The sequence below is a fragment of the Periplaneta americana genome, chromosome 1 (assembly GCF_040183065.1).
Source record: "Periplaneta americana isolate PAMFEO1 chromosome 1, P.americana_PAMFEO1_priV1, whole genome shotgun sequence".
In the NCBI taxonomy this organism is placed as follows: domain Eukaryota; kingdom Metazoa; phylum Arthropoda; class Insecta; order Blattodea; family Blattidae; genus Periplaneta; species Periplaneta americana.
This window is the reverse complement of record NC_091117.1, coordinates 107354265-107377113: the sequence shown is the minus strand read 5'-3', so window position 1 is coordinate 107377113 and position 22849 is coordinate 107354265. Positions and strand designations below refer to the sequence as shown.

At 33.7% G+C, this 22849-nt stretch overlaps 1 protein-coding gene across 5 annotated transcripts in view; it reads left to right on the top strand.

Annotated features, from left to right (window-relative positions):
• Positions 1-22849, top strand: part of KrT95D (phosphofurin acidic cluster sorting protein KrT95D) — a 1059178-nt gene that overhangs the window by 917888 nt on the left and 118441 nt on the right. For 4 of the 5 annotated variants that reach the window (XM_069825465.1, XM_069825491.1, XM_069825473.1 and 1 more), the window contains 3 exons: positions 3986-4057; positions 17978-18123; positions 21401-21556. In XM_069825465.1, the coding sequence (XP_069681566.1) occupies positions 3986-4057; positions 17978-18123; positions 21401-21556 (374 nt within the window). The remainder of the gene's footprint in view (positions 1-3985; positions 4058-17977; positions 18124-21400; positions 21557-22849) is intronic. The other variant, XM_069825482.1, reaches the window with a different exon arrangement.

Here is a 22849-nt window from a genome sequence, read left to right as displayed (position 1 = left end):
TGTAACTTTATCCATTCTCCTGTAACTTCATCCCGCTTAGCCCCAAATATTTTCCTAAGCACCTTATTCTCAAACACCCTTAACCTATGTTCCTCTCTCAGAGTGAGAGTCCAAGTTTCACAACCATACAGAACAACCAGTAATATAACTGTTTTATAAATTCTAACTTTCAGATTTTTGGACAGCAGACTGGATGATAAGAGCTTCTCAACCGAATAATAACATGCATGTCCCATATTTATTCTGCGTTTAATTTTCTCCCGAGTATCATTTATATTTGTTACTGTTGCTCCAAGATATTTGAATTTTTCCACCTCTTCGAACGATAAATCTCCAATTTTTATATTTCCATTTCGTACAATATTCTGGTCACGAGACATAATCATATACTTTGTCTTTTCGGGATTTACTTCCAAACCAATTGCTTTACTTGCTTCAAGTAAAATTTCCGTGTTTTCCCTAATCGTTTGTGTATTTTCTCCTAACATATTCACGTCATCCGCATAGACAAGAAGCTGATGTAACCCGTTCAATTCCAAACCCTGCCTGTTATCCTGAACTTTCCTAATGGCATATTCTAGAGCGAAGTTAAAAAGTAAAGGTGATAGTGCATCTCCCTGCTTTAGCCCGCAGTGAATTGGAAAAGCATCAGATAGAAACTGACCTATACGGACTCTGCTGTATGTTTCACTGAGACACATTTTAATTAATCGAACTAGTTTCTTGGGAATACCAAATTCAATAAGAATATCATATAATACTTCCCTCTTAACCGAGTCATATGCCTTTTTGAAATCTATGAATAACTGATGCACTGTACCCTTATACTCCCATTTTTTCTCCATTATCTGTCGAATACAAAAAATCTGATCAATAGTCGATCTATTACGCCGAAAACCGCACTGATGATCCCCAATAATTTCATCTACGTACAGAGTTAATCTCCTCAAAAGAATATTGGACAAAATTTTGTACGACGTCAACAAAAGTGATATTCCTCGAAAGTTACCACAGTTGGTTTTGTCCCCCTTTTTAAAAATAGGTACAATTATGGACTCCTTCCATTGTTCTGGTACAACTTCCTTTTCCCAAATAGCAAGTACAAGTTTATACATTTCGCTATATAATGCACATCCTCCCTCTTGTATTAATTCTGCCGGAATTTGATCGATACCTGGAGACTTGTACTTTTTCAGATTTTCTATCGCAATTTCGACTTCTGAAGGCGTGGGTTCGGGTATAAATGGCTCAGCAGTTTGTATTTCAATTTCGTCCCGATCATTTCTATTTGGCCTATGTACATTTAGTAGTTGCGCAAAATAGTTTTTCCATCTGTTTAGGATTGATGGAGAGTCTGCAAGCAAGTCACCATTCTCATCCTTGATCACGTTTAACCTTGGCTGATATCCATTCTTAAATTCCTTTATACCCTTATATAAATCTCTAATGTTTTTATTTTTACTATTTGTTTCTACCTCATTCAGTTTTTCCTTCAAGTAACCTCTCTTTTTATTCCTAAGTGTACGACTTGCTTCCCGTCTTTCATTGAAATAATTATCTCTCTTCTCCTCAACTGGATCCTGTAAGAATTTCAATTTTGCCTGTTTCCTTCTTTCTACTACCATGCAACAATCTTCATCAAACCACGGTTTCTTTTTCTTAGTTTCATAATAAACTATGCTCTGCTCAGCTGCAATTTTGATACTATCTCTGATATTTTCCCACACGCTATTAACATCTAATTCTTTCTCAACTTCGTCGGAACTTTCTAAAGTGGCAAACCTATTCGAAATTTCGACCTGATAATTTTGCTTAGCTTCCTCGTCCTTTAATTTCAAAATATTGAATTTAGTAATATTAACTTGTTGCTCTACTCGCTTGGCTACTGATAATCTTTCTCTTAATTCTCCAATCACCAAATAATGGTCAGAATTACAGTCTGCACCCCTGAAAGTTCGAATATCTACTATACTAGTATGTCTCCGTTTATCTATCAAGATGTGATCTATTTGGGTGTGTGTCAATCCATCTGGAGAAGTCCAAGTATATTTATGTATATCCTTATGGGGGAATGTTGTACTTAATAATAATAATAATAATAATAATAATAATAATAATGTAATCAAGATGTATGGATGAATAATAATAATAATAATAATAATAATAATAATAATTATTATTATTATTATTATTATTATTATTATTATTATTGTTATTATAAGATGGGGGAGGGCGTGACCTAGTTATGAATTTCAGTGATAATTGGGGTCGTGCAATTATGAAGTATCTGTTATAATATATATCATACGAATATTTTTAAGTACATAAAGGTATAATAATTTTGATATCCCGTGCTCTTGGAACTTTTTTAAAATTTAATTTTAAATCTAAAATTTAATATGAATTTGTAACTGATAATATGTTCTGAACCATACCCGTGTGATCTAAAGCATCATGCCTTAGACTAGCATTACGTGGAACAAGCACTGATTTGACCACGTCTATGGCTCAGACACTAGCATGCTGGTCTTGCAGCCTGGGTTCGATCCCGACCAGGTCGTGGTGGAATTTGTGGTCGAAGCAGATATTACAGAGAATTTTTCGGGAGGTAGTCCCGTTTCCCTCTATTATTATTCTACCACTAAACTTCACCTCCCCTCATTTCGTGTATCATTTGCAGTAGTTAAAAATAGGCTGGGGTAAAGTCATGGGGCTAGTACGAGTTCCCAATGCTGATATAGAAAGGGCTTCAGTCTCCCAGCCCTGAGGCTTATCAGGTACTCGTCTGAGAATGGGACCTGGCTCTGTCAGGGCTGAGATAGGTTGGCCCATCTGTCAGCATCGGATTTATGAATGTTCATGGGCCACCTGTCGGTCTTGCACAATATAGAGCGCACAATGGGTCAAAGAAAGCCTAAATGCAAGGATCTGTTCCAGGCCAGACTCTCGAAAAGCCAAGCCAAATACTGATTTGAGTCCTCATGAAGAAAGAAATTTTCTCATGAAATTTCGAGCAGTGTATGGGACAGGTGCCCCGTAGCATCGTAATGAATTTGGGAAGCTACTGTGAGTAGTAAAATCTGGTTTCAAAAGCCAAGTATGTCGCGCAATGTATTTTTTTAACTTGATGATATGTCCTATTTCATAGTCGTGTTTGATAATGCACTTTTGAAAGCATATGATAAAATACATTGTAAAATTCTATGTAAGTGTAATTGTATATAAAATCATAGAATAATTCAATATCCTCTTGCTCATAGTATAGTCTCACATGGTACATGGAAGTCTGATGATAATTGTAAGAAAGTCTATTTTCAGATTTAAAAATAAAACTAAGGTAAACTCTTTACTTCCCTGAGTATGTTTCATTTACAGTCGTTAATTTATTGTTGTGGATTTTCGTTTCAAAGAAAATGTGATAATTTCTTTTCTAATAGCGGTGAAACCTATACTGTTGTTTGTTCTTTTAAAATTATAACACTGATATAGTGTTCTGTCTTTCAAGCCAATTCTGAAACCTGGCCGGACCTGATTAGAGAATATTCTGTGAAAAGTGCAGACATTGTACTCTGCATTGCTAGCTTGCTAGATACACTCATGTGCACGAATTTTTTTGCCCAATTCTTATGATGTTAATTTATGCATTACCGGCATTAATTGTTTTTATATAGTATGATCCAACTGTGAGAAAATTGTTAAAAAATGGGAATATACAGTATTTGTCTTTTATAACATAACATTGCCAAAATTAGGAAACAGAGCAGTGTGTTTATGCATCTCGAAAGATTGATGTGAGAATATACTTTGCTCCTTAACCTCAGGTTACCAGTATCTTCTGTTCCTCCTTTTCTTTCTTTCTTTTCCTCCCACATCTTCGTTTGGAAATTTGTTTGCAAGAGTCCTGTAAATGTATATGTTTTTGCCTGTTGTTGTGCTGTGTATGTGTTTGTTAGTGACTTGCTGACTTAGTTATTGTTACATACAGGCGGCCCACAAGGTTACGCACGTGTCTGCCTGCCCCCTGGTAGCCAGCACGCACAACAACCTTACTGCACAGGTTAGACAATCGCTTTTCATTGATTTGCCAGATTGCATGCTGGTAGAAGTATTAAGTGCAAAGATATCTTTAATGTGTCAAGGGACTTCTAACATGCGCGAACGGTGTTTTTCTCTATATAGTACTCGTGACATTTGTTGTGTAGTAGAATATAAACATAATAATACATTATGCAACGAGCCTATAATGATAGTAATTAAGAAAGCAAGTATGGATGTTTATGAAACGAGCGCAAGCGAGTTTCATAATTTTCATACGAGCTTCTTAATTACCATTATAGGCGAGTTTCATACGACTTTTTATGCTCGACCATATTTCTAACTTGAAATTACCGGTATTCAGATGTATACATTTTATTTGTATCTGACAAGATCGGAAGTGACCTTGTTCTAGGTCGTGAATTGTGAGATGTGCGCAGATGCGAAAGTATTGATTTTTTCCGAGGAACAATAGTGTCATTGACCTTGATGTATAATCCCGTTAAACTTGATAATATTATAGATAGATAGATAGATAGACAGACAGACAGACAGATTTATTTGTTCCATAATATTCTTACATTTGCTTTACAGCATAGACTAAAGAACATGTCCAATTCTTACGTTTAACAATAAAATGCAATACACATAAAATGCAAATATGAAATATGTACAGAATTAATACCTTAATAACAATAATATTTTATACAATGTAATATGTTTACCATTTAATATTATTATAATATTTACACAGTACTGTGAAATGTCAAGAATTCATATACAGAATAGAAAGTGTGAGATATTAAGTAATTTTTTAGTTTTGTCTTAAATAATGCAGGGTTTTGGCTATGATTCTTAATGTCTTCAGGAAGACTATTGAACAATTTTATCGCCATGTAACGTACTCCCCTTTGAAAGCATGATATTATAATATTATAATATAATAATATAATATTATAATATTATAACCTTGATTATTGAATTCGACATTGAAAAACGAGATGACAAATTGAATTTATTTGAATATTATTTACAATTAACGCTAATTATCAGGGAACGGATTTATATGGACTAAAAATATATGAAATATGTAAATATATATGTAGTTATTTTTACCAAAATATGGAATTAAATATGGATTTTTACCAAAATATGGAATTAAATATGGACTTAAATTATAAAAAAATGACTATGTACGTTAAATATTGGTACATTTTAATCAAACTAAACAAAAAATATAATGGACGTACCTTATCTTCCAATGTAGTTTCAACAAAACACAATTTTTATTGTCTGTTACCATAACAATAGGTTACAAACATTTCTTTCAAGTGCTGAAAAGTGAATCTTCTTCTATTGTCTCTGAGGATAGATTTATACTGACTAAAAGAGCGTTCGACATCACAAGAAGTAACTGGTACATAATTCAATTTCACAATGTCTGCTGGGGATAAGTCCAAGTTAATCTTCACTGTTGATTCACCACTCATCACAGCAACAACCTTTTGTAGTTCTTCATATCCAGGGTTTTTTGAAAGTACAGTGTCCACCTTAGCTCTTACTGCATCTGCAACTTTACCTCTACCACGATTCAGTTGTTCCACAGTACTATTTATAATTTCAAAACTTTCAGATAGTGAAAGGTGCCTATTTTGGAGACTTTTGAGCGTTTTTATGATGCATGAAAATGTATGCTGAATGTGAGCTAAGTCATTCTTCACACTTATGTCACAGGTAACTGTTTTCGCAGTATCAATTGAGACTGCATCTTCAGAGTCCAATGCAAGGAGAACATTGTTAATAGAGTCTATATGTTCGGCATAATATTCAACTGCTTCTAGCCATGTACCCCATCTAGTTAAAATTGGCTTTGGTGGCAATGGAATTTCAGGGTACATTTCTTTCAACATGTTAACTCTACTGGGAGCTTTGAGAAATACTTTTTTCACTGATGAAATCAACAAATCTACTTTAGGGAAATTGTCTCTGACCACTTCTGCCACACGATGAAATGCATGCGCCACACAAGTAAAATGAGTCAATTTAGGATATACAACAGATAATGCTTGTCCAGCTTGGACCATATAAGGGGCAGCATCGCTAATAAAGAATAACACATTATCGTACATAATACCCTTTGGCCACAGGATACCCATAGCTTCGTTGAACAGTTTAACTATAGTTTTGTTATTGCACTTTTCTAGAACATCACAATGTAAAAGAATTCGTTCAGAATATTGTTCACTTAACAAACCGATAACTACATTACCAACAAGTCTACCTTCTTTGTCGGGAGTCTCATCAATGGAAACCCAAATTGAACTATCTTTAATTTCATCTCTTATCTTCTGTATTGTCTCATCGTAGATGGATGGAGCATACGTCTTCCTAAGTGTTGACTCATCCGGGATTGTATGTTGAGTATATTTTTCAAGGAATTCCCTGAAGACCTTATTCTTTAGTTTGTAGAGAGGAATATCAGCAGAGATGAGAGAACGGCACAGGTCGATGTTAAACTCAGATCTTACATTCGATGTTGTTGGTTGTGTTAAAAACAATTGTCTCTGCTTGGAATTTAGTTGTTTGTTGGCCTGATGTTTACTAGTTGTAATGTGTTGTTGCACCAGGAACTTTTGTGTAGATGATACTGCACACTGACACAAATTACAAAATAATATTTTATTGTCAGTTGATAAACCATCTTCTTTAAATTCTGAAATGTAACTTGTTAGTTTTGATTTTAAATTGACTGAATGACGTACTTTTGGCATATTTACCGTCTTTATAGTATGATTTACAAAACTGAACCTATGTGTACTCTGACTGGCATTTAACTGTTGAGCTGCACAACTGAAGTCTGTTAAAAATTTTAAATTAAATTAATACAGTTTTGTAACTTACTTTCCCATTGTTGATAGGACTGCTAATTTTCAAATAACTCTGATGTTAAAGGGATTACTGAACATGTGTTTAAATCTCTATTGTTGAAATGTATTTTTAAAAGTTAATGGAATTTTGTTTTGTTTTATTGTTAAACCTAATATAATATGGACTGTTTTATATGAAATATGGAAAATATATGGAAATTAACGAAAATATGTACTAAACTCTAAAATATGGAAAAATATGGAAAATAAAAGTAGGATTTTTCAACCCTACACATTGTGAAACATAAAGATAATGCAAAATATAAATTATATTAGCTTTATAAGTAAATATGTATTTACATATAAATCCTTTCCCTGCTAATTATTATAGTAACAGAACATAACCTTCTGCGACAGTATTGGATTTCAACCTCCGTGACTCTTCGCTAATTCTCTTTCGATTGCATATCCGAGAATAATCGATACTTGCGGTTTTATAACGGTACAAAGTTGACTTCTCATTGGCTGAACATATGTAAGCTGAGTTATCATTGGCTGAAGACCTGTACTTTAATGACATGCATTAAAGGACTGCTACTAGGTGTAAGTAAAATTTGTTTAAACAAAAGCCGCCCTAAATAAGGGTTCGATAGATCGGCCTACTAATCAGTTCATAAAGAATAATAAGTAAACAAAACAATTTTGTGACACTTGGAAAGAAAAAGAAAAAACATTAAAAAAGAAAAAAACATTTCGGCATGGTCGAGCATAAAGATAAATAAAACATATTATGTGTACATACTGTGTATTAAATTTGTTAACACTACCAATATTGCTATTTCTGTAATTAGTATATTATTTTAATTTAGTTTGTTACTCATTTCCTTATAAATTACTTTGTATCTGCAATAAAATAAGTGCAATAAAATATGCATAAACACATTGGTGATTGCAGAGCCTTCTTTAGTTACAAGCCGGGGCATGGGTAGGTTTGGCAACGCAGAGTGGAGGCGGGAGATTTTAGAGTGATATTGTGTTTGCTCATTGCTTTCGTTATACGTAACGCGTATTTTTTTAATATTACTTCATGCACAAAGGTAAGATCAAGATTCAGAGTAGTGATGTAAATTATTAGGGGTTCGAAAATAGTGTTTTATTGCAATCAATTAGCTATACTTCAGAATACGGCGTAAGTAGGCTACTTACATACAAAGGCTGCCACTTAAAATAATTACAAAAAAACAATGTTTTTATTGATATTCCGAATGTAAATAAATAAATAAATAAAAAAGATATTCCTTGCACCGAAAATAATAAAATCAATAATGCAATAAAGACGTAAGTTCCTACGCAGTATTCTTAAGTTCCATTCAGTTAACAAATTTGTGGCTAGCAAATTGACAATGTTTTGCGACTTAATGGTGTTTCATCTGTGAAAGGTTTAGGATATATTTTAATATTATCTTCTGCGATTATCTATCATGTTTTTCTACAAATATTTCAGATGCCTAGAAAGTGCTGTGTGCCTATGTGTCGTAGCAACTACACTTATAATTTAAAAAAAAATAAAAACATACTTGTTTTTTTATTGATGGTACAAGGGAAAATAAATAAATACTTAAAGAATACTTGTACCAAAAATATGACGTACTTTCTCAATACCCTATTCCAATCAATTAACCATTATGTGGCTAGTAAATTGACAATGTTTTGCCTCTTAATATCGTTTCACCTCTGACATGAAAGGTGTAGGATATCATATGCATTTTAATTTCATGTGATTATGTCGTGCTTTTCTATAAATATTTCAGATGTCCAGGAAGCCAGTTTTAGTTTGAACCTGGCCAGTCACCATAACAATACTGTTATCCTAAATTATTTGTTATAAACTTTTTAAAATATAATTTTAAATAAATATAACTACAGAAAACAAGCTAAGAATGTGAATTATGCAAATAGGCCTAAAATAAAATGTAAACAGAAGAAACTATTGACATTCCTATTATAATAAAAGTATGAGGATGTAAATACAGTTAAGCCAAGTAAAACAATCTATGAAAAAATGAAAACACATCCCTTCAACATAATACGTAACAAAACGCAACATTAATTATGAAGTATATATATGTATGTATCAATTAGCGTAAACTCAGTGGACTTTAAATCCTGTAAATACCAAGTGGGTGAATGTAGAGTATCCAACGCCCTCTGAACGAATATTTCACTTTTATCACTGCCAATGTTGCGCTATAATCGTATATGCAAGGTAGGCTATAACAAAAACCTAAACTAACCAAACCTAACCTGTCAAAGAAGCAACAAGTTATACTAAATATGTGTAAAATTGGCCTATGTCTCTATAGTGGGCGGGACATAAGTAACATTGACCACTGCAACATTTATGGGATCACAAAACAGCTGTTTACAATGACTTTGAAAACCAACGGCGTAACTTTATTGATATAGCAGGCGAGACCCAACAATTTGACTAGAATTCTGATACACACAAACCACAAATAAGAATATAAAAATGTGGTTATACAATATTTAATAGAATAGTCAATTACTTTGTCATCCATAACCGTAAAAATTCCCAAAGACTGCAACCATTTTATTTTCATTTATTGTCTTGTTTTTTATCACCAACACGCATTTAGTTTATAATACATCAACAATTAACGTTTGGTACGACCGCAAACATAATTCCATCGACACACACTTATATTGTAACATTAATTTACATTGGAAATCGGCATTAGCACAAACACGTGTACTGTACGGTCAGCCTCCGGGTGACAGTTAATTACAGTGTTGCCGACGTATAGCCCCGGCTTGTAACTAAAGAAGGCTCTGGTGATTGTCATTAGTACAATCTGTACAAAACTAGAAAGATATTGATAGTTCAGAGGCTTCAAGGTATCACCATGGTAACTGCTGAAACCAGCCAATCAGAGCCCATGCTGAAAGGTCGACATTACCGACCGTTTCATAGTGAGCATGTGGTAGCCAGCTGTTTTGTTCGGAAGAGTTTAATCTTCGTTACTGTGTCATAGAAAGTATTGGTGTGTTCTATCATGGCTGTCGTTTTCGTAGTTATTCTGTTGGCATGTGTATTTATATTACCGACCACGTTAAAGAAAATGCGATTTTCATTACGAGATGCAGTTGTGTCACATCTGCACACTATCGTAAAGAATTTAGGTTTTAAATATAAAAAAAAATCAATGGTTGCAACATAACTTATTAATGGAGATAATTGACACTATCTTTGTTGTTTCTCATCATTCCTCATGGTTCTGTAAAACAAACTTTTAAGTATAGCCCTGCCTTAGAAAGTCAATATATTGCCTGCGTAAATTTTTGAGTACCGGTACCTAATGTAACTTTGTTTAGCGATATGATTGCGAAAGGATTAATTTATTATCCACCTTGTAGGATCATTAGAAATAGGATCACTCTCATCTTTCGCCCTATTTAAGGCACTGGGATAAAATAAAATAGGCCTAACTGAACTGCAGCATTGTTATTATACTACCGGTACCGCCTGGCTCAGATAAACCACACGCTCAACTATTTTCTGTACTGTTCACCATATTATGACACTCAGATTTATGTAGGCCTGACATTTTTCCACGAGACATTAGCTGATGTAAGGTAGTCTGTGGAGCTAAACACTATCTTTCCTTTATAACTTCAAATTTATGCCATATTCACATTCACTCTTGTATTACTTTTATAATAATAATAATAATAATAATAATAATAATAATATTATTATTATTATTATTATTATTATTATTATTATTATTATTATTATTATTATTATTATGTTTGCCTAGTCAAAGAGTCTGTATAATACAAATTTACGAGTTCGTGTCATCTGCTCAGTTCCGACATCAGCAAGCACCGTAATTAGCTGCACTACACTACCGCACAACTTCACAACATTGCTTCCTTCCCGCATGTGAGAGAGAGAGAGAACTGTCAATACCTTTCTAGTTTTGTATAGACTATAGTGTTGAGAATGGTATGTGCCAAAACTGAAGAGCTGGCAAATTTAACATAGGATCCCACGAAAAACATAATGCTAGTCATATAATGGGAAATATTCAAATGATTGGGCATAAAGATAAACACAGTCAATTTAATTTCTTAGTTATTGTCTTATTTGATATTGCTAATGTAATTACAAGCGATTTGATTAACAATTAACTTTTTTCATGACTGTATGAAACTTTGTGATGCAATAATCTTTTTTCAGGTTCCAACTTGTTTCTCCTGTCAGTAAAAATAAACTTGTCTATAGAAAAGGTTACCAGTATTTTTTCATAATCTGGTAACACAATAGGATTAACGTCCATATCACTATCATATTCTTGAAGCACTTTGCTAATTTTCCTCATCTTCTTCAGACCATCATTCTTTACTCTAGCTGTCGACGCGTTTTCTCGACAACATTTATTCAGAACTCCATGATTTGACTTGCGAAATATGTACAAACTAGTGAAATTGAATGGAAAACGCTGTTCTTAAATTTGTACCACGCAAAATGGCACACAGACACATTAATACATTACAACGTCCCCAATATAAGGAACATCAAAACAAGCACATCAACTACAGTCGCCCCTTGTCAACTATCTTACACTGTACATTGAGGTCTACCGAAAATACACACTTTAAAGTCGTAAGTACCAACTAACTGTATAAAATAAAAGTTATTGCTTTCTGCTCGATTTTAGTAGTTTCTATATTCTCCAAGTCAAATCAAGGAGTTCTGAACAAATTTTGTTTAGAAAATGCTCCGTCAGCTAAAGTAAATAATTACTACATGTTTTACCGAAGTTCAGAAAAGTAGAAAATAGTTTTCTCTACAAAAAAAAAAAAAATATATATATATATGTACATATATACATGAAATATGCTCTTAATGCCGAAATATTCACAGTCGCCCAAAATATGTACATATATGCGTGAACAACCATGCGTCAATCATCTTAATTAAACATGAAACCTGTAATTACTTTCATCAAGATATGCAGCTCGTTACAAATATGCATTTGCATATATTTCTCATCACTAGTTATCAAATTCATTAACAACTTGACTACAAACATCTAAGAAGTTGAAGTGTTCTATGTTGGTAATAACACTAATAACATTGATATCTTTGTTTTAAGATAAAGAGAGCAAAGTGATATGAAGCATACTTATTAAATATTGCAGAATGTAATTAATGAAAATATATTTAATATAATTGTGTCAAAATTAATTTTATGCTCGACCATGCCGAAATGTAGTAATTATACACCTGGTAGCAGCCCTTTAATGGGCCTCATTAAAGTACACCTATTCATTAAAGTTCAGGTCTTCCATCAATCAGAAAACACCATTGTAGCAATATGAAAGCACAAGTATTGATTATTCTCGGATATGCAATCGAAAGACAACTAGCGAAATGTCACGGAGGCTGGAAATCCAATACTGTCGCAGAAGATTATGTTCTGTTACTATAATAATTAGCATTAATTGGATACTTTAAATAACAAAGGTGCTAAGTGCCAAATTAATAATTCTGATATATATTAAAAAAAACTGTTTATTTGATAAAGTTTGCACGGTACATACAAGACAATTTCTCTAAAGATAATGGTGTGTCCGTGAATCAATATGCTGGAAGTGACTACTTCAAAAAAACATTAATAGAACTTGAAAATAATATTTTCTTAATAAAATTATGAAAAGTGATATGTACCATTCTCATATTAATAGTGGTATGTGCCTCGTCTTTGTATCTGTTGGATTTGTTATTTACTACAAAGATTGCTGTAGAAACCCTGATGTTCTTGCTTAGGTAGACATAGAATCATAGCTCTCAAATCTTTTAATTTCTCTTCCGAAATTGAGTGCTCTGGAGGAATAGCCTCAAAGAGAGCTGAAGTTATATCTTTCATCCTCTTCGCTTTCTTCAAAACTTCGTCCTTTTTTTCCAATATCAATATCACTGTGAGTTTCTTTAACAGTAATTGAATTTAAATCGCTACAATCAATGCTTTTGCTCACTGCTTTGAAAATATTAAGAGCCTTGGTACAAATTATGTTGTCTGCCACAGTTTGAATGTTGAGGAAATCCATACTTTGCATGGAAACAACTTGGATTGGCTTCACCATCTTAGCTTCTTGCACTATTTGTTGAAGTTCACTAGGGATATACGCTTTTGTAACTTTTTTCCTTCTCTCTATCAATGCAAAATCTGAATTGCATGGGAGGAAACTGTGCCCACTCACAAGGAACCGCTGCTCTATGTATTCAAACAATCCAACTGCCACCAAGAAGAGTCACATAAATACCAACATGCGATTCTTATTTTGCCCAGCGCAGTTGTCACGCCATATTATCAGTCTTTTCTTCTCAGTGATTCTAATATTCAATACCTTCAAGAGGCAAGATGCAATTTCATTTCCTCCCCTGCCTCCTATATGCTCGTCCCACATGCATATCTAAGATTGAAGGGTATCACCAACGGAGATGCCAAAGTTGTAGCATGACAGCTGACGTTGATAAAACATTTCGGAGTGTGTAAAAGTTGGCACAAACATCACTTGCTGCAAATCCATTGAAATGCAGCACGTTCTGCAGTCGGGAAGCTGAGATGCACTGATATCAGCCTTTAGAAGGTCCTGTGCTTTCTGTGCTTTCCGATGATGTAACTCTAATCTTATCTTTCCATTCCTAGAGTCTGAAGTTCCTCTTTTGGTTTCAATATTCAAGACATCACATATCTTACATGTGTCTTTTCTGGGTCTCTGAACAGAGAGGTGTGGAAATTCTTTCAAGAATATGCTGCGAGAAAACACATAGGTAACTCTTGTCTCAGGAACTATTTTCTTAAAATGCGAATGAAGCCTGCTTATATTTAAATCTGGACTCAAATACTTCTTATTGGACCTAACTGTGGTATAATGACTGACTTCACGGGGAAATGAGTTTATATGTTCCTTTACTTGCTTCCTGTCTTCTTCATACTTATTTTCTGCATGTTGGGTACGCATATCCTTGAATGTGGTTTCACCAAATTTCTTTTTTTTTTTAATTATGACATGAAGTCGTTTCCGACTAAGCGCAAATACATCCATGAATGTGCATTTGCAAACACGTAACATGTCACCTGTGCCATTTGGGAGGGAGTAGAAAACTGATCCTTGACGACGACTTGAAGCAGGATCCTCATATGTTCCATGCCAGCGACGAATTACTGACCCAACATGAATAAGGACCATCAAAAATGATCCTGGTCATAGAACTTCGTAAATAGCACACGCTTTTGGTCAGGTCTAAGGTCTTTGCATTTGTACTTGCACTTGCATGTCACCTAGTCAGATATGAAAATGCAAATGTTTATTACAAATATAATGAAACTAAAATAACGTCCATAATTATTTATTTAACTTAAATCACTTCTTAAAAATTAATTTTATTTTGAAGCATCAAGAATTAAAAAAAAAAAAAACTAATAACATACATCATTAGAATATTGTAATAATATACGTAATTACAAGTTAAACATATATAAAATTCTAACCTCTGATGTAGGAGCTTTCTTTGGAGGAATTTCAACATGTTTTCCAGTTCTATACGATAAGCCCTTGGTCTTCAGTATTTTTGTTCACTTTTTTATGAACCACTGCCTTTCTTGCGGTGCTTGTTATTCACTGGTGTATTATCATTCATAACCTAAAATGATCGTCAAGGCAGTATAAGAGGGCAGCCAATACTGGTTTTGAAAACATTCTGTACTTTTCTGTTATATAGTAGCATGTTACACAACATTATACTTACCAGAAATTACACCAATCACACAAATTATATTTTGTTGGTTCAAACAACCAAGAAAAACAGCCATAAGCTGCACAGAACTTGCGTATTATCAGCTATAACCTGCAAAAATCACCAAGACAGTAAGATAAGAGGGTTGCTAAGATTGTTCTTGAAAATATTCCACACATTTGTATTATATAGCAGTACATTACAATATAACATCCTACTTACCACAATGTTTAACAATCACCAGAAATAATTTTTTTGTTTTAAACAACTAAAAACAGTCACAAGCTCCACAGCTAATGTATACAGTCTGGCGACACCTTTCTTGCGAAACATCTTCGGAACTTCACATTCGTGCCATCTTGTGACAGTTTTCAACAACTGGCAGAGGCCTTAGAACATAGCACTTTTCATAGGTGATAAAGCTTGGTACATAGCACCATTCTAATATAATATCTCATTATTTTCAATTTTGGCACTTACCACCTTTGTTATTTAAAGTATCCAATTGTAAATAATATTCAAATAAATTCAATTTGTCATCTCGTTTGTCAATGTCTAAATCAATTTCAAGGTTATATCAAGATTAATGCTCATTTTACTCTCTAGATTATATCAAGGTCAATGACATTTGTTCCTCGGAAAAAATCAATACTTTCGCGTCTGCGCACATCTCACAATTTACGAGATATTGCACAAGTTCAGTTCCGCTCCCCAGTCACATAAGAATAACATGAATACAGATAACTCAAGCTAGGAAGCTGCCTGGAGAGGGGAGGTAGTATAGTTAAAGAAGGGGGCCCACCTATGGGCCGATACCCTGTATAGTCATATTATCTGAAAAGTTGACTTCCTGGCAATGTATTCAAGTTGCATCCTTCCTATAATATATTGAGAAGTGTTGTAATACATAATAATTCGTTTAATGTTATTGGTGTTAATGATTTATTTTCTAATTGCAAAGATATATTCATTAGTATAATATATGACTGACCTAAATGTTCCATCATTATTCTAGTTGTATGTGCCCAAATCATGGATTATAGCTTTTGACTACGGAGAACTTTGCCCGATAATGTACTATTCATCATAATAGAAGAAATACTTCTATCACAAACGACAGTCACACATAGAAACTTTCTTACACAGAATACAGCCTTCTCAACTGTTATTACAACTGAACTGTACTGTTCTAGTCCACAGTGCACAGCAGTAGGCGGACGGTGGTAGGGGAGATGTGCTCTATGCACGAGACAGCTAGCTAGCTAGTTTGAGGCATCTGTACTTATGAATAATTTCAAGTTAGAAATATGGTCGAGAATAAAAAGTCGTATGAAACTTCCCTATAATGGTAATTAAGACGCTCGTATGAAAATTATGAAACTCGCTTGCACTCGTTTCATAAACATACTCGCATCTTAATTACTATCATTATAGGCTCATTGCATAATGTACTATTTAATCACAGTCACCTCATAATTTCACTAATGTTAACTAATCAATAAAATGTATTAACTAATAATAGGAAGACAATTTTAAATTTTGCTTGCTTGACTGACTCATATATGCCATGCAGAATCTGAAATTACTCCCCCGTTTTAGGAACAGACCTATAGCCGGGGGGGGGGGGGGACTTGTTATTGTATCAGTAAAACACATCCATATTTTACCAGTGACACAAATCTATATTAGTTTGTTCAAATTGACACTTAAAGTTGCATAATTATCCAAATGACCTTTTCCCACCTGTCAGTATGTATAAGGAAGAAACTCACTAAGTCAGTTTTGAATAAGAGTTATTTTTATTAAAAGATACAAATGAAATAGGTACTGTTATTTTTCAATTGGCATCTCTTGTCAATATAAATCAATTGCAAAACACTGGATATAAAAATGAATTCGATAGCGTAAGACAAAACTGTACATCGGCAGATGAAATCCCAAGGAGGACACTATAAGTACCGGTATGGTATTTTACTAACTGGCTCCGCAGTGAAGCAAGCGGCAGTATTTGTCCCAGCAGCGATGTAAAGTTGGTAGTGTGTGGTGTTTGTAGTGCCTGGTTTGAACACGTAGGAATATTACATCTCCTCTCTCGCTCCCTCCCACCCTCCACCATTTAATACGGCCAAGATCATTGACTCTACCTGCATGATACTCGTACCAACACAACTCCCCATGTTCTGCTTGCCATTTCTCCTGCGGAGTCAGTTAGTATACTCACTGTATTGTCAGATGCATTTAATAGGTCTACATTAATACCAGTATTGTGGGATGATTATGAATTATTATTGTCTATTTCTACAGATGGATTTGGAAGAATGCTGCTGTAGCCTGGAGAAACTGAGGAAAATCACAACGAAACTTCAATCAGAATGCCAGACATCTCTAGATCTTTCTTAGTATTCATTTCTAAATTGTAAATACTGCAGTTACATAATATGATTTGATCAGTTCTATTTTGTTCGAGAGGCTTATGTTATTGCACTGGTTGAAAAGTCCTTCTTGTATTAAGAACGTATTATGAACATTGTGGTTAAGAATTGGTAATATTCTTACAGATTTTGTCCAAAATTCTGATTATCTCGTTTATACATTATTTATGCACTGAACATGCACTGTTTAAATTTCACTGCATTTATAATGCACTCATTTTATTTGTCCTTTAATTATTATATTTTATTTTTCACATCGGCATATTTTTATAAGGATAGAGATCTCTTTTGTATTCTTAAACTGATAGAAGTTACTCTTGAAAATGGCATAGATATCTAACTACAAGGAGAGCCAACAAATATAATTCATTTCATTACATGTTTACGTTTGAAATGTACCAAAATTCAAAGTATTTCTACGTCATTCTTCGTGAAGTGTCCATTTTGACAATACTTTTTAATATTGCAAAATATGTTAGAAGTCCTTTGTGAGTATTTCATCTTATACTTAGCTATTGTGTTTTATCATATTAAATCATTATTCATATGTTAATATAGGGCTACTAAAACTTATATATCTACAGCAGCTCATATATGAAGTGACAATCAGTTCCTATAATTTTTTGTCAACTTTAGAAACTTTTTGATAGATAATGAAAGCTTTATTTGATTGACAGAGATAGTGAACCTCAGAGGCGTCATATCATGCACAAGTTCTTGGTTACAAACAGAATCACAAATCTTGCAATTTTGTAACCACTGTTTATCAAGTAGTTGACAACTTCATACAAGTATTAATTGTGTCCAAATTACAGAAAAAGGTGCAGATCGTCTGAGTGACGAAAGCTCCAAGAAAGCTGACTCAGATTCTCATCCTGAAAACTGGACCGATCACGAGCACAGCGACCCTCAGCAGCCAGCTGCGTCTTCGCCTCCAAAGAGTTCTGAAGAGAAGAACAAGGCAATGTCACTGAACTTTACGAATAGGCTAAACATTTCGACTGTGCTTTGCATGGAGAATGACCTACTCTTTAGGACTGTGTTGCCAGACTACCTGCCCTGGAACAACTCGGTCCTGTTTTTCATATATTGATAATTCGCAGTATAAGTGAACAAAACTTCTTAATTACATATATTGTAACACATGGTATCCAAAATCGAAAGTTTGAGAGATTTAGTTCCAATTTGGATAGTGCCTTCTTAATGTAACTTACCTCAAATTTTATTTCTACAACTGGGCGATTTACATGGAGGTATTTGATATAAATCTGAGCATTTCTTTCCTATTGTCATTACTCTTACCCTTATTTCTTTAATAATCACTAAAAGATACATTAAAATGCTTTTAACTGTTACTGTACAACATTATTTAATTCCATAATTGGATTTCAAATCTGTCCCATTATATCTTTAAAATCTTCAAAATTATATAATAATAATAATAATAATAATAATAATAATAATAATAATAATAATAATAATAATAATACATTTAATTATGTTGTTTTTGTTGTTTTCTAATGCCAGGCATTTGACAATAAAGTCATTTGACCTCTTGCACTCCAATATTTTTCAAAGATATTATAATGGTCAGCCACCGAAGCACAGATTTTGAGGTGTTCCGAATCCATTTCTTGGTTTGAGTTGCACAATGGGCAGTTAGGGGACTGATATATTCCAATTCTATGCAGGTGTTTGGCCAAACAATCATGGCCTGTTGCCAATCTAAATGCAGCTACAGACGATTTTCGGGTAAATCGGGAATTAACTGTGGATTATGATGCAGAGAGTTCCATTTTTTCCCTTGGGATTGTGTTATCAAATTTTGTTTGTTGAAGTCTAAGTACGTAGATTTAATAAATCTTTTCACAGAGTAATACATAGATTTAGTAACAGGTCTGTAAGTAGCAGTGCTCCCTTCTTTGCTAAAGCATCTGCATTCTCGTTTCCCAGGATTCCACAATGGGATGGTGTCCATTGGAATACAATTCTTTTATTGAGTGATATTAATTGAAAGAGCATTTTAATTATTTCTGCTGTTTGAGATGAAGGTGTGTGTTTAGAGACTATTGATAGAATAGCTGCTTTGGAGTCTGACAATATAACTGCATTCTTAAATTTATTGATATGGCATAAAAGATTCCTGAGACTTCCACTTATTGCAATGATTTCTCCATCAAAACTTGTTGTTCTATATCCAAGAGACCTATCTATAAAGTGAGAAGAGACAGCATGTAACACCTGCACTGGCACCTTGTTCTCTGGAGATCAAGGATCGGTTGGTGTATAAATGAAGCCAGTTTTGTGGAGGGTACCTAATATTAATTGTCTCTAAAGACAATTGTTTCATTATTTCAGTGTTTAATTATTCTGGTGATGTAAAGGCCTTCTCTTCCACGCCACCAGAAATATGTATACATACAGCGAAAAAACAAATTAATAATGTTCAGTCAAACAAAACAAGAACATTTGCAATGACAGTAACACAAAACAAAAAGATAATGCAAAAACATAAAAAATTTTAAATTTCTATACCATTAAACAAAGCTTAAGATCTACATTAATATTAGATATTAATCTAAATAACTAAACGAGAAAGGGCAATTAATAGTGTAAACAAGAAATACAATAATAAATATTATACAAAGGTTGTAATCGACACATCTAGTAACTTATTAATAATAAATTTCGTTATACAAAAAGTGCGTTTCTAACTTAATTTTGAATTTCGATAGCGTCCGGCAATTCCTGATGTCACTGGGTAGAGAATTCCAAAGTCGAGGTAATGATACTGTATAGGAGGATGAATATAATGGCGTTCTGTGATGAGAGTTAGAAAGAAATGCTTGATTCTGATTCCGTACTGTTGTGAGAAACTGAAAGCGTGCTGCTACATAAGTAGGAGTAGAGGTATGGAAGAATTTAATTAGAGGTGTCAGTGAATGCATGATTCTTCGTTCCTTCAGACGAACCCATGATAGAAACTCGAGGGGTGATGTTACATACTCAAATTTGCGCATATTGCAGATGAATCTTATACGCATATTATAAGCACAATATAATCTTTCAGCTAGGTTATGGGTTATTTGTCAGCAGGGAATCACAATAATCAAAATAGGGCATCACAAGCTTCTGAGTAAGAATCTTTTTTAGGATAAATGGTAGAAATTTTCTCATGTGGTTTAAAGAATGGAGCAACGAGAATAATATTTTCTTACATATATATATATGTTACATGACTATTCCAATTTAGGTCACTGTCCATTAAGGAGCCATGATTCTTAATGGTTTCAGAATATTCTATTGATATACCATTTAGCTTTGTGTGTGCTAGGTTATCATGGTTAAGTGTTCCAAGCAGACATTGATATCCGATTACAAAAATATACCGTATACAAGAATTAAAAAAAAAAAATCTTTGTTGTGTAATGTTAGTTATTCAATTGATATTTTTGCTTATACAGTAAATAGGAACATCGTAAAATGGTAATAAAATACTTCGAAGTCAAGTAAGTCAGATCCTCATTTCAGCACTTCTATCAATATGAAACTGTTGAAATCTTCACATCATATGATTGTGACGTGAATGAGTAAGTAGTCGAGAAGAAAGAACTAGTTCATCAAACTGCCAATCACAATCTTTCCCCATACGAAGATTAATTTATTTAAATTAGTTATATAAATCACAACATAGTAGGTACTAATACAATTTTTTCACTATCATATAAATTTATTTGAGGAGTAACATTTCTCTTTCCTCTTTCTCCCAAATGATGTCTTATATGAAATAAATGTAGAATTTTCATTGTAAGTGTTTAAGATCAAAACTTAATTCTTATAAATAAAGTAGGAAAACAATTTAGAATAAGGCATTTATGCATAACAAAGTCTGTGAGAGATATGATTTTCTGAGCTCCTGGAGAGAACTGGAGTAAGGGACACTACAACAGCCATTAAAGTTTAAAATTAACTGTAATACAAATTAAAATCTTCTTGCTCTTCTCTTCTATTGCTTATTGAAAAACCTATCCAAAATATTGAATAATGTTGAATATGATCCATCATCATTGAGAGCAGTATTATTGTGATGAAATTCCACAAATATTCATTAAGTTAATAAAAGGATGTAATTATTACAGCTATAATTGAATTCGAGGGAACATCGCAAAGGTATTCTAATGAACTTGCGTGAAAACTGTACACTTCACCAGACATCATGTGTTACTTTATCATTGCAGGATGGTGGAGAGAGGGAGCGCAAGAGTCGGTTGTTTGCCAGGGACCGGAATTCCTCAGCAGGAAAAACCAAAAAACAAGCAGAGAAGACTTTGAGTTTGGAGCAGAAACCTCCCATTGTGCACCCGAATCCTGTTGGAGGAGATAGTCTCAATGAAGTAAGTCAGACCCTCATCTCAGCACTTCTACCGATACGAAACTGCTAAGAGCTCACATCAAATGTTTGTGACAGTGCAGCAAGGAGATATTCATTCCAACTTACCACTGACCTTCCTAATAAAGGTTGTTTCAGTTTTATAATATGTCTATTCCTGTATAGCTTGTGAGTCCTAGTATTACTCCAACAGTCCCTACCATTCCACATACAGTACACAGACCGGAGGAAAAACGAAACTCCTGCGAGTTTTAAGACAGTATAAATGCATGCTTTTGATAACATATATACCCACAAAACTTGAATTCGTACCACAGTAATATTATAACGACATTATGTAATTTTAATTAACACATTTGGAAAGTTTTTACTTTTTTTTTTATCACAGAGATCATTCACAAGTTTCACTGCTTACGGGAACTTTCATACCTGTTGTCTGTTGAGGCATTTAGGCATCTTCTTCAGTCTTTCTCGAGTTTTAAATCTAATAATGATGACTGTTAGCCCTGAAGAGCTGCAAGGACATCGTATTAATGAAGGAGAAACAGTCTTAACTTTGTCATAAGTTGTAGACACTTTTGAAATTATAAAGAAAGTCTTTTATGTGCAATGCAGACAGCGAAAGTTGATTTTATTTGGGTGAATGTTAAATGATTTCTATGTCTTGAAAAGTCCCCATGAGGGAAGATATTTTTCTCATGAAATTTCAGCCAGTGCCCATCCAGCTATATGAGGACCAATAGTCAGTAGTGAAATCCAGTTTCGAAAGGCAGCTATAATGACTGGGGAGATCATCATAGGTAATACCACGAGAGGATCTGAAATTACTATATCTAGGAAGGTCATATCTTTGCGTAGCATTTATTAGGACTGTTTCCCAAATGGGATGGGAACATTAGAATTTAAATAAAATTAAACATGCATGAAATGTCTCAATGCATACTGGAAATCCACTGGTGATAATAGTTTTAGAAACAGTTTCAGGAACTTCTGAAAACTAAAAAAATTCAACATTCGAATCTACTTTATCAACACAGTGTTACATATTCGTGATCATTGCAACTACTCTGCAGCACATATAAGGATCACCTTCAAATTTATACAGATGGATCTCTAAATCCTAATAATGGGACATCAGGAGCAGGGTATTATATTCCAAAATATCAAGAAAGTTATTTCATACCATGTTCATCCTCTTCCAGTCTTGACACTGAATTACTAGCTATTGATGCTGCTCTTCAGTGTGTTTCTCAAATTTCTGAAAAATCTATTTGCATACTCACCGACTCCAAGGGCA